Here is a 14,004-nt window from a genome sequence, read left to right as displayed (position 1 = left end):
GTGATTTTTTTTCACTTAACGGTTGTTTATGACAGTTTATGTGATGCCCTTCAGTCATTATTGTCATACCTACGTTTATAAATCGAAAGTCTAAAATCGATCGAGCCTTTAATGTCAATCGCTTTGTTTTCATTCGAAGAATCAAAATATTAGTAATGACAGTCAAAGTGAGTTTCTATGCGTGTGAGTGTGTTTTGATTCTCGGCTTGATCATTGACTTTTGCACAACGGCAATAAATAATGTGTTATTGTTGTTGTTTTCTGTTATATTCACATTGTGGTGTTGCCTTTATATTTTTTTCCGTACAGCAACAACAACAGTATGAGTAATTATATGATTGTCAGATAATTAGAGTCATTATTCCAAACGGTAAATTTATACACAATTTATAATGTGTTGTGTAGGTAGAGTTCGAAAAAAAACAAACATTTATACATAGTCTAGTTATTATTGCGTGACGAACTTAAGGTCAATAAAAAACCGTTGTTTTGTAGATATAATTTGCATAAAATCTTTGTATAGACTAACAGAATCTAGGCTGAAAGAAAGATAAAATAAAGAAAACGCACAAAGATGACATCAAGTGACAGATATACACGCACTTCTTTGCTATGTTATGACAAATGATATAACTACTTTCGGATGAAGTAATATTCGCATACATAATTATTTACAAAAATATCTTTCTTTCTTTTTTGCGTCGCTGAATTTGAAATGTCACAAAAGTGTGATTATAGCTTTAATCCTTTTGTCATTAGTCAAATTGAAGTGTTTTTATTATTTTTTATTGTGTTTTGTTATCGAATTAATAAGATACCGAAAGATAAGTTATCAGACGGAGAACAAGACTTTGACACTAACATAAAAGTGTCTGTTCATATTTTGGAAGAGGACAAGGTTATTTTGTGTCAGAAATATGCAAAATATTTATCATTCTTCAAAGTTGCATAGAATCTTAACGAAAAGTAGTTTATAAGTTTGATTAAATGTCAATTTATTAAGTGACAGTTAAAATGACAGCATAAAATGATGTTATATGACTTTTATTTTTATTTGAATGTATTTATGGAATTGGAAGTATGTAAAACGTGTGGCGCTATGATGACCAGACAATCAAATTGATAATACAAGACACTTTGACAGCTGATGATGACAGCGTTCAACGGTGCATATAGAATGTTGTGCGTGCACTTCCAATTATTAATTGTTATGAATATTAGATATGAATAAAAAAATATTTCCGTCAGTTTATATGAAAAATGATTTGGCAATTTGCCGCAGATATTTAAAGTCAAGTTAATTAAAATATGTGACGGAACTAATATTAAATGTTTCTCCAATATTGGAATGGCATTTTTTCATTTTTTAAGGCATTCGTAGTGTTCGATATGAAAATTTCAAACTGTCGAAAATTTCAGTTGTAAAATTGAAAATGAACAAATAAGTGGCAACACTGATTTTAATAAATGTCAATTGTTGACACTACTTTATCTATAATGCATCAGTTGTATGCACTAGATCTGTTTGTGGCCCCAATTAATACCGCATTTTGTAAGTAAGTTTATATTTTGACATTTCGAAAAAGCGTTGCCAGATAGAAATAATTGTTTACATATATTTTTTTGACATATGTGAACTTTTCTGTTTTCAGCCTGACTTGCTTCAAATATACCCATTTTTAATATTTTCTATTTCCTTTTAATAATATTAAGGGCCAATTTTTCAATAGTCCGATAAACTTAAGTTAGAGCTTATTCCTAGGAATAAAAGTTTTTTTTATATTCACATTTATTCTTCTTATAATCTAACTGACGATTGAAAAATCAGGGCTAAGAAGAAAAAAAACAAAAAATTCATCAGAACTTTCTTTGTAGGAAACAAACAAATACACCTCTTAGACTAATGAGTAAAAGTTACAAAAGAAAGAAATGAATAATAATCAAGATGATCTTTCATTAAGCAAACTTTTAGCCAAAGTTGTTATTTTCCTTTGGTGTTTCGTGACAAATATTCATCCCTTTTACAAAAAAGTAACTGCAGAAATTCATATGTATCCATATAATCCCTTAAATATTTTTTTTTTTCATTTTCTTGACTTGACTACTTCAAATGTGAAGTCAACAGACTTTAAAGGAGTTTTTATTTTGTATAAAACAATAAAACTTTTTTCCATTTCATCCCCAAAGAGATTCTTTTTTTGACAATCAAGACAATCTATTACTTTTTTTTCCTGAAGTAACAACAAATATAACCCCTTGTGTTATTTTTAAATGCTACGACGCGATAGAAATAAAGTAAACGACCGACCACTATGATGGATAGAAACACTTCCTTACCCAAAAAAAAAGCACACAAACAAAAAAAAACTTAAAGGAATACAAAAAGTCATTATTTCCCTGTCGAAAGAAACATTTCTTAAAGATTTACCTCTCTGAGGGTGGTGGCTCCATCTTTAGGGATTTAAATAGATTGATGGAGTATAACAAAAGTTCTTGCTTACTTTTTTCTGTCAGATTGAGTATTTTTGGGGGAATAAATAACTTCAGTCGATACCTCTTTTAAACGATTTTGGCAGTCACTAAAATGTTCTACGAACTCAATAAAATAAGATTGTTTCAACAAACATTCAACAATCTTTATCTACTTTTAATAAAGAGATTGTTTTGCAAATTTATTGCTGAAGTCCCAGGTGTCTTTCAAAAACGACGCAATAGTTCAATTTCAACAAAGAAAAAAAATATCGAAGACGGTAATAAATTTCTATATTTATCGTAGATAGATAGCCTTTTCCCAAAACAAAACAAAATTAAAAGCTTATCAAACCAAGAGCTTGAATTATGGCAATTGGCTTCAACAATATTTACTTGCAGATTAAAATTAATGGTTATTTGAAATAAGTTAAGAAATTGACTTTATGTAAACTCAAGTATTAGACTTTTATAATATACCTACTCTCTGTTTGAAGCTTAAATTTTTAGATTGATTTATTTATTGAAATTTAAGAGGAAGGTTATTTGGAGAGTTATTAAGCTATACAATGTTACAATTTATTATTTGAAGAAGGTTTAAGTTTTGAAGAATGGGCTTAAAGCACCTTTGAGATATTTTAATTGCATTTATAGGATGCTGTGGAAAGAATTAGTAAAGCTGTGGAAGAATTAGATACCTACCCCAGTCCAGTATACTGTATACATGACCACCAAAAATTCTCTAATTGAACCTCTGAAAGAAATTTTTATAATGGGGTACCACAAGGTTACCAATAAGGGCCACGTTTGGTTACCACTCATTTGATTCTACGAGTCAATATACCTAAATATTCTAATTTCTTATTCTTAAATGAATCTTAAATTGATTTTAACTTTTATTCAGTTTTTATAAATACAATATTTTTTTTCTATTTACAGAAAAGCCCGTCGCAAAGAACGGGATGGCGATCAAAATGCATCAGATACAAAATTATACCTAGAAGAGAGTGTTTTAGAGCGTAAACTACCTGAAGCTGATCTCAAAGCCTTAGTTGATCTTCCAGCTGGTTTAGATTATAATGAATGGCTAGCGTCGCACAGTAAGTACAAATATAAATTATAAATAGAGACTCATTATCCTAACATTAAAAAAAAAAACCTTTGGGATTATTGTTTCTTATAGCGAAATTTTTATGACTTCAACCAGAATCATAATTATTCAATTTGAACTGTATTACCGAGCCACGAATTCGCCTCACAACCGATATCATTCCTGACTCTTACTAATTCAAAACTATTACACAATATCCAATAAATATATATATATATTTATTTATTTATTTATTTATTTATTTTTTTTTTCAACTACCTTATCGACAATCGTTCATTTCTTCACCGGCGTACTCTGTTAATTGCGAGTCTTACTGCTGTGATCAGGATTATCAAAAAATTAGACAGCTTTATTAAGATTGTAATGACACTTGACACAAAAAAATAAGTGTCACAAAATGAGTAAAATAGTGATTTATTCGTGTTTTTTTCATATAACTACCTTGCCTGCAATGCATCATAAAGACAATTTGTTTTGCATACTATAAATGGAAAGTGTTGTCAAACATTACTCAGTGTTTATCGTATGACATTTCTTTAAAACTTTGTTGCATTTTGTATTAATGATATTTTTCCAACCGTACGTGGGTGGAAGCTTCACTTCAGTAACCATCAAAAATATGTCGTCTAAAAATAAGTGTTTAATTTTTGTAGATATTTTGAATGTTTTTCCTTTTCAAAGCAGTTACACATGAGTTGCTTTGTTTACAAAATAAAAATAAGTCAGTCTACAATAAATTAAATTCATTAAGAAAATCTGTAAAGGCTCTCAAACTAAATTAGTTTAAAAAAAAAACTTTTATATAGTTACGAACAAAACAAACAGCGAAAATATTTCCATTGCTTTCGCTAGTTTAAATTTATCGAAAAACAGAAAAACTACCTTATCATTCATCACGCTCATGACACCGTTTTTTTAAAATTTGGTTCATGCATTTACTATCTTAGAGATCATAAAATAAGGTCAGGTAAAGTAGTTCACATTCTTACATGGAAAATCTTGACTGTGAACGGCCCTTAATCTTCTTTCGTTTGATTAATAGCGATTACTGCCAATTTTTTTTTAATTTTTAAAACTCAACAGTAAAAAAAATTCTTTTTATAAGTCGATAAGGTAGTTTTGGTTGAAAATCACAAACAAAACTATTATTATTATAAGTGATCTGTTTAGTTGAATTACGAATGCCTTGTTGCACAGTCAACATTAAAACTAAGAGACGGTAAGGTAGTGCACATTATTACATAGGAAGTGCCACTAAATTTCCCTATATCAGCCATTTAAGACGACGACGTAGACAAAATCTACTTAAAAGTAAGAATTTTGTTTGTAAAAAATGACATCTTTGACACAATTCCCAAAAGTATTACCCAACTTCAACAAAAACCCCTTTAGTAGTTGAAATCGTTAAAAGCGATAAGAAATTTAATTTGATCCAATCTTTCAAAGCTCTTCATAATCACTTTGAGTTTATTTTCCTCATTGTATTTTATTTTTTGTTTATTTAAACACATTAGTTTTATTAAATCCATTTAGTTCCAATCCATTAACTTTACGCCAAAAAGTTAAAATCTTTTTATTTTCCCATAAGATTTGATTGCTACTGAGTTCTTGAGTAATTTCAATCTATTATTTGTTTCTTTTATTTTTTCTTAAATCCCTTGCCAGTCGTTGTCGTTGTGACCTACATTTTATATATCTCTCTCTTTATGGATGGAACTTTATAAGCCGCATGATGACTATGAATTGAAAAAAAAACCTAGTTTCATGACCTTGTCATTGCACTTTGAACTAATTTTTTTTTTCTTATTTTGCAACTGGGTTATCGCTCCCTTGGAATATTTTTTTTTTTTTTTTCAATTCAGTCTGAAGCGAATTTAATGCTGAAGTGCAAACATTTTGAGTATTTTTTTTTTGCTGAGAGAAAGTAGGACATTCAAGTCCTTTGTGGATTTTAACTTTATTTTTCTGAATTTTCACAATGAACTAAAGGTTTTTTTTTATATCGTCTAAAAGATTTTAATTAGTGATTGATAAGTTCACCACATTTTTTTGGGCGAGATTGTGTGAAGGTAAAGACGCAATTATGCAATTTAAAAATTTCAATGATCCATAACACTTCTATAACAATGATTTAATAACACTTTTCGTTTCTTGAAGTGTACACTGCCTTACCATCATTTCAATTAATTCTGCCATAAACCCATGATTAGGTACAGTTTAACAGTGACTTAAGTAGAAGACATTGAAAACTCCAAACACAGTTTCCATAATAAGCCAAAATAACACTACCTTACCATTCATAAACTTAAGTGTTGACTGTCAAACAGTCACTTTTTTTTTTATTTGACTCATGTACCTTTGTAGTTATCCCAGACATCTTCTATCTTCTGTGATGAGATGACAAATATCAAAGCACTTTCTCCTAACCATGCGATAGTAACATCATTCATTAGTCAAAATGACGTATTTTGTTGACATAACTAATTCAGAAGAACAAATGCTAAAGAAGAGTAATCCAACCTGAATTTTCCTCCTCTGTTTGCCTTCTCTTTCTATAACTCAAACAAAAAACATCAGCCTATACTCTTACGTCATATTAATGTTTATCTGTCATTCATTCAATCAATCGGGCTATGTGACATATGTCAGTCAAAAAAAAAAATCACATGAATAAATTTATTTTTGCACTTCAGTTTGTTTACTTCGAAGCAGCAATTTTTTTGCTTTAAACACCCATTGAGTGTTAATTAATCAATGAATCAATCAATGAAAATAAAAATAAAATTAAAAAAGTTAAAGTAAAAAAAAAAACAACAAAGTTTTATCGAACCCAAAAACATGTCATCGTAAAAATAAATTTGCACAACCCAGAGAACCCCATGAGTGCACAAAGTGGACAAACAAGTCTTTTCTGTTTCTGCAATACCCATATATCGTTGACGATGAACCGACAAACCGACGATGACCAACGACACGTGGACTCTAATTTTGGCGGGCACATCCAAAATGCCTTTTTCATTATTATTTCTTATTTATATATTTATATTTTTGGTTTTAAATTGAGTTGACGTAAAGGTCGCCTGGTGAAATAAATTTTGTTTTATTGTTTTTATATGTATCTGCAGCACACAAAATATCTGTGGTGTGCAATTTTAAATTTTTTGGCATAAAATACCCTTTTTTGTTTTTAAAAGGTTATTATGTAATATTTACGTCATTTTTGAAAGCAGGAGGAGATAGGTTTGCAATCCAACAACAATATTTGCTTGTATAGAGGTTCTTAAATGAATGCAAATGGCCAAATGTCATAATTGATTTTATAAATGTATACCTACCTACCTTACCTACTCTCTCTCTCGAGTGCATTTTTGCCGCAAATGACAAAACAGGAAGTCAAGGAGGGTATGCAATAAATTTTCTCTGTTGTTTTGTGTTGGCATAGCAAGGTAATTTTTATTTCTGAATTTTAATGCAGGGAATAATAAGAGTGACAATATTGCGTCAGAAATATTCAAGATTGGGTATTTATATCGTATTATAATTGTCAGGATTTACAGACGTCTTCCTTTAAAATTTATTAAATGATTTTGACAGTTTAATAAATCTTATTTTAATGAATAAACAATATTTATGATTAGCCAACTCTTCCTGTGTACACCAATCTATTCTCAAGAGAAATTATGATGATTTGAGATGAGATAAATTGATTTTTATTGCTTCAATAAAGTCAAAAGCGGTAAGGTATTTTTACGATACATTAAAAAAAAAAAAAAACAATTATTTAGCTTTGATGTGCTTTTTTGACGTAAAAGAAGTCAAACGTCATTTTGACAGATGATTTTATAAAGTCGTGAATTATGGTAGTTTAAGAATTGTAGGTATCAGCTTTTGCTTTCTTGAAGTTAAATTATTTCTTTTTTTTTTCTAAAATTTAAATCGAATATTCTGAATTAGGGTCATGAAGATTCGTCATTTTGACTTTTAACTTCATAAAAAAGAGTGTGCATATACTTGTACACGCGATTGAAGCTTTACCACTCACACTCATAGAAATTCACTTCTGTCAAAACTTTATTTCCTTCTCGTGTAATCATGACTTTTAAAATTTAGTAGGTTCACACCATAATAATTCGGTGTAATCACTGGGTTAGTAAATATATATAGGGTAAATGACATTTTGACATCATCTGTCAAAAAGTAAATTTTCTTTCTGATAAAAACGCCAGAAAAGAAGTATAACTTCTTAAAGATTTAGTATTAAGAGACAGTGCATAGTTTTTTGACGTTTGTTTTCGCTATTGTTTTGTTTCGCTATTCGGATTGCGGTTCAAAAACTTATTTTGTATAGCAAAATGTCAACCACCGCACAATATTTCGGCATTCGATTGATATTATCCATTTACTTAATACAATTTGTTAAATGGGAAAAAATTTTTAACGTACGTTCATAAAATGCATGTTGCATGACGTTTGACGTTGTTTCCAAGAATTTCATCGCCACTCTTTTAGATTGTATAACAGTTTAGTCAAAAAAGTACACGAACATACCTAAAAATATTCTGCTTTCATGAGATTGTTTGGACAAGACGTGTTCGCGTGATTGTCAAACGATCAATTTCCAGCCAAAGTCAACTTTTAATGTATGGAATTGAACAGATACTACGTTTTCATGCTGATTTAGGTGATCCATCTGGAAATTTTTCAGGAATGTAAAGAAATGTCAAATAAATAAGTGTTTCATAATAAAAGTTCTGTTTGTCTCAAATTAGTGTCAGGAACACGATGGCATTCGACGACATTTTTGCAAACAAACGTGTTCCAACAACCGAAATTACTGTAAACTCAGATATTTTTTAGTGGCACAGTAAAATTCAAAATTTTTTTTTTTAGTTATTTCACCCATTTGAATGAAAATTAAGCCCGATTATTTTCCAAGTCGATTAAAATGTCAAAGTTTTTAGTGTACCTCATCATTTCTCTGCTTTATTCATACAAAACAACTTTATAATTCTAAGCTTTTAAACCTCTTTAAATATATACAAGTTGCCTTTCATTAATCTTAAAGGATATCTACTCCTTTTATGCCAACAAAATTAAAAAAAACTAGAAGATTGTTTATTAATACCATCAACTTAAATCCACAATAAAAATAACTACTTACAATGTCAAAAGTTTTGAAGTCTACACAAGTTCACGTCCATTTCCCTCTCTTGCCACTCTATACCTTCAGCGAGAAATTAGAAAATGAGAACGATGGTGTGTCCAAGTTTCCATAGAGTCCAGTTATTCGTTTCATTAATTATTCAAAACAGATTAAAACTTAATAATTTAATCAAACTAAAAAAAATTAAGCTCCAGACCACCTCGATACAGACAAACTTTATGCATATAGTCCTGGTGGATTCCTGGGAAAAATGTGATTTTTCAAAAACTTCTTTAACCTTTCTCTTCCCGTTCTCCTTCGACGAATATTATGTATCATAGAGAGAAAGAGCAAAGAGAACACAACTTTTAGGAAAAGTTTTGAAAATCCCAGTAGCTAAAGCTATCTGGCTAACTAAAGTGTAAATTTGGGTGAGGGAAAAGTTTAATTTTTAAAATAAATGCTAATGATTAAGGATATTATATGAAACTTCATGTTTTAATTTTGTTCTGTGTTTGGGGTATCTCTAATACTCTATGGCACTGATTTTGTGTCCTTTTTAATCCAATTTTCAATAAAATACTAAAATGATTAAATTAATACTGATTTTTTGTTTTTGTATTTTTCATTTCATTTCAGCACTGGCACTTTTCGAACATGTTAATCTAGTTTATGGAACAATTAGTGAATTTTGTACACCATCCGGATGTCCGGATATGACTGGGCCTGGCAATAGGTAAGGATAATACTACTTTTTCTGTCTGTATGTTTTTGGATAAATATTTACTTATATTATATTTTTGGTTTTTCTAGTTAAGTGGAAATGTATCTCTTCCTCTCTCTGTCTAATTCCAAATTGATTAAATTACATATGCACTATTACTTGAGTGCAGTAGTAGGGTATATATGTTTTTGGTTATGCCACATCTGTTTTGACAACCAATTCAATGTCCAAGAATCAAAATAGAGAAAAAAACAAAAATTGGAATATTATTTTGCATCATAAATTCAATCGAAAAGTAGGTCCTGACCATTGAGGTTTTTGTGGTATCCAACACATAACCCTATACCCAACTACAATGTTTCATGGATGACGATCAGAATGATGATGATGGTGATTCTCTCACTCAGAGTCAGGCAAAAATATATTTATTATATATTATTATATAGAAAGTATAGTAGGGATTATAGAATTCGCCTTGTGTTTGGAATTATTACAATTTATGGGCTTCTGTGGTAGATGGATAGATGAATGAAGCAAAAAAGGAAAATAAAAAAATGTGAAACTGATGTTGTGGTTTTTGGCAGAGAGTTTTATGGAAAATTACTCTCATAATTTTTGTATTATGATATGCTTTTTTGAATTGTTTATAGGAATATTGAATAAAATATAAAATGGGTAAGCTAGAACAGAACGGTCCATGACCTAGATTGGTTAAACTTAAATATGTCAAAAATTTTTTTTTTCAATGAAAGATGCTAAAAATCTTGATTGTTCAAATAGTTTAACTAGGATTATTTTTATCACCAAGAAATTAAAATACTTGAAAAAAAATGTTAGCGCTCTGAACGCATTCATTTTAATTTCGGAGAATAGGCTGAATTTATAAAAAAAAACAGATCTAATGCAAAGAGCTTATTTTTAGTTGTGCTTTTCAGCTAGATGTCAAATTCTACTTCGAAGAGGTTAAGTGCAATATCGAAGAAGTTAAATCTCTTCGAAGAAACTACTTCGAATTCTACTTCGAAAAAATTTAATTCTACTTCAAAGAGGTTGAAAACCAAGCTGAAATGCTAGAATCTTAACGTTTGTAGGTAAGGTAGCGTAATAGCAATGATGGAATGAGTGCGTTCAGTATCAGCATTTTAAAAGTTACTTTTGCGACAGGCTTGGGGTCAGATTCACAGTCGAGTAAATGACACTTTTGTGGTCAATTTTGAAAACTTAACCTTAGGGCCATTTTCGTAATGAAAGCAATGCACTTTTTTAAACAGAGATTGTCACTTTAGTTTTCAACATTGGCTACTTAAGTGCCACTCTATAAAATATTTAAAAAAAAGTACCTAAAGTACTTTCGTGTGTTGTGAAAGCAATAAAAGCAGTGCACGTTCTTAAACAGAAATTGTCACCTAATGCTGACTTTTCACGAGTCGATTTTAGCCGCACGATATGTCGCACAGCTTAAGTCGACTAGGATTTTTCTTTGGGGATTGAAACTTTAGTCACCTGCGGCTTACGTTCACACGAGTCGAAAAGCTTCGCCGCACAGCAAAAATCGACTCGTGAAAAGTCGGCATAAGTTTTCAAAGTTGGCTGTCTAAGTGCCATTTTGTAACATATGAAAAAACTGCATTACCGACTCTAAACTTAAATGTTGAATGTAAAATAGGATTCTATAGTAGTTTCTTTTATTAAGAATAGCTAGCATCTTGCGTAGGAACATTTTAAATGTCTTTATAACTGTTAAACCTATTAACAATGTATAAACCTTGTTTTTTCTTTCTAATTTCAGAACGTACTTATGGTTCGATGAAAAGGGTAAAAAAACCCGCGTTGCTGCACCCCAATATATCGACTATGTCATGACATTTACCCAAAAAACAGTCAGCGACGAGTTAATATTCCCAACCAAATACGCCAACGAATTTCCAAATTCGTTCGAATCGATCGCCCGTAAAATTCTACGCTTGCAATTTCATGTGATAGCTCATCTATATGCGGCGCATTTCCGAGAAATCGCCCTCCTAGGATTACACACACATTTAAATTTAACCTTTGCCCATTTGACGGCCCTGCACAGGCGCTTTAATTTAATCGACGAAAAAGAAACAGATGTGCTGCGTGATCTCGAAGTGGCGTTACGCCTAACCGATGACGGAAGTAATTCCAGCGAAACAGCATCCTCACAAACCGGTGGTGGGTCATCATCGGCGACGGGAGCGGGATCGGGTGGATCATCATCAGCGACAGCGACAGTTCATCATACGGGAGCAGCTGTCACAACGATGACAGGCACTGTCACCGGTGCCAGTGAGGATGTCAATTTGTTGCAATCGGGTCGTCTAATTGATGGTGATGCGATGGCACAGCCCATTTGCACGCAGCCCGAAGCCAAGAAAGGTCTGAATAGTGAGCAATCAGATATTCGAGGCGGTGCTGGGGGCGGTGGCGGACTGATGGGCGGGATTTTGGGGGATTTTAATACAAGTGAATTCGGTGATATGCGAACGGGCGGCGGAACTAGTGGCTACTGTATTGGCGGTAGCACAACAGCAAAAAGCAGCCATATTGGCTATAATAATAATCATCACAACGGTAGCACACACAATATGTTGCAATGCAATAGCAGTAGTAATAATAGTAGTAATAATTCTCCTACACCTCAACAACACCACACTTCGCATACAACAACTGCATAGTTTTTTGCAACTATCAATAAAATTATATTAAACTATTATGGGCAAACACCAAAAGATGGCGTTGTTTTGCACTCTCTTTACTATTACGTTTTTTCGTTATTTTTTTTTTTTTTATTTTTTTGTTTTATTTCTATTTTTTCAAAATGAAACAATTTAATTGTTAAAATATTTGTCGTAAATGTAAACAAAAAAAAATAAAAACTCACATAAAATTATTGATAACAAAAAATAAAAAACACACATACACAACAATTTGAAAATTACGAGTATCTAAAGTTTATTTTTTCAAAAAAAAAAAAAAAAACAAAATTTAAATAAAAAAAAAAACTAACTAAATATACAAAACAAATTGTTAAAAACCACACTTGTGTTTGCTGAAAAAAAAAAACAAAGAAAAAATAAAAAGTGTTTCTGTTTTTAAGTTAACACTCAAATTTTAAAGAAATTAAAAAGAAAAAAACAAAAAAAAAAAAACTTATAATAAAAGTTCATCAAAGACTTTTATTTGTAAAATAATGTAATTTATATTTTTTGATGACAAAAATAAACAATCCTCTCTCCCTTCTCCTTTCCCCCCTCCAAAAAAAAGAAACAAATCTTTTAGTGAATTAATGAAAAAAAAAACACATAAGAAACAAACAAAAAAAAAATTAATTAAAATTGTTATTTAACTGCAAGGAAACAAAACAAAAAAATAAAAGAAATTTAAAATTTTAATTTTATGTAAAAAAAAACAAAAAAAATCTATTATATATATACAATATATTAACAAATTGAAGTTGTTTACATTAAAACAAAAATAAGCCGTAGCATCAGTTAAAAATGCTATATTTAAATTTAAAAACAAAAAACAAAAATTTAAATAAAATTAACAAAATATAAAAAAACAACACACAACTCTTCTTTCTGTAGCCTTAAAAGAAACAAAAATAATATGAAAATATATGTAAAAAAAAAAAACAAAAAAAATATATTTATATTCACAAAAGAAGGACAACAAAAAAAAAAAAAAAAAACTGGAAACTAAAAAAAAAAGTGATTTATTTTTTCTCTCTTTCCTTTTAAACTTTAAACCAAATACTATACAATTTGTAATATTCTTAATTGTGTTTTTTTTTAGCTTATTTATATTTGTAATTTTTATGTGAAGCTGAAGAAAATATTTGTTTGTTTATTATTTTTTTTTTTTATAAATGAATTGGTTTTTTTTTATATATAAATTATTACTGATTATGATGATAAAGAAGAAAAATACTAAATGTTAATTTGTAAAATAAAAAGAATTTCATTTATTTTTATTTTTAAATGTTTATCTTTTGCAAGAGTGCGTTTGTGTTTGATTTGTTAATTTGTAAATTAAGTGAAAAAAAAATAGAAAAAAACAAAAACAAATAGAAAGTTATATAATTACTTTTTTTTATGTAAGGAACTAATATTATTTAATTATATTAAAAAAAAAAAACAAAAAAAGAAACAATTTAAAGTGATCTTAATATAAGAAAAAAAAAACAAGAACAAGAAAACATAGTTTTTTGTTATTAAAAATTAATATTATTTCTCTCTCTTCTATAAAAAAAGAAAAACAAAACTTATAAAATACACAACTGAAAATGAAACACTGGCATTTTTTTTTTATTATACTTTTATGTTTTACTATTTTTGTTGGGGCTACACTGAGGGAAAAAATAAATTAAGGTTGAAACGTCGTTGTTTCAAAGATGAACTACTTTGATTTATGTGACTTTAAGATACGAAACCATCAAAAATTAACCTTTTTTCCACGTTGATTTTAAAATGTCCATCTTCAACACAAAATCATTCCGAATAATAGTTAAATCAATGTGGTTTTCATTGATTTCAC

At 29.6% G+C, this 14,004-nt stretch overlaps 1 protein-coding gene across 2 annotated transcripts in view; it reads left to right on the top strand.

Moving 5' to 3' along the window:
• The window catches only part of LOC129918870 (MOB kinase activator-like 2), a 232,666-nt gene extending 220,049 nt beyond the window's left edge, over positions 1-12,617 (top strand). For both annotated transcript variants that reach the window (XM_055999616.1, XM_055999615.1), the window contains 3 exons: positions 3,409-3,569; positions 9,363-9,459; positions 11,237-12,617. In XM_055999616.1, coding sequence (XP_055855591.1) covers positions 3,409-3,569; positions 9,363-9,459; positions 11,237-12,143 — 1,165 coding nt within the window. In that variant the 3' untranslated portion in view covers positions 12,144-12,617. The remainder of the gene's footprint in view (positions 1-3,408; positions 3,570-9,362; positions 9,460-11,236) is intronic.
• The last annotated feature ends 1,387 nt before the right edge of the window (positions 12,618-14,004 follow it).

Source organism: Episyrphus balteatus, chromosome 4 (genome assembly GCF_945859705.1).
Source record: "Episyrphus balteatus chromosome 4, idEpiBalt1.1, whole genome shotgun sequence".
Classification (NCBI taxonomy): domain Eukaryota; kingdom Metazoa; phylum Arthropoda; class Insecta; order Diptera; family Syrphidae; genus Episyrphus; species Episyrphus balteatus.
Note: the sequence above shows the minus strand (reverse complement) of the source record. Positions and strands in the feature narration are given on the sequence as shown.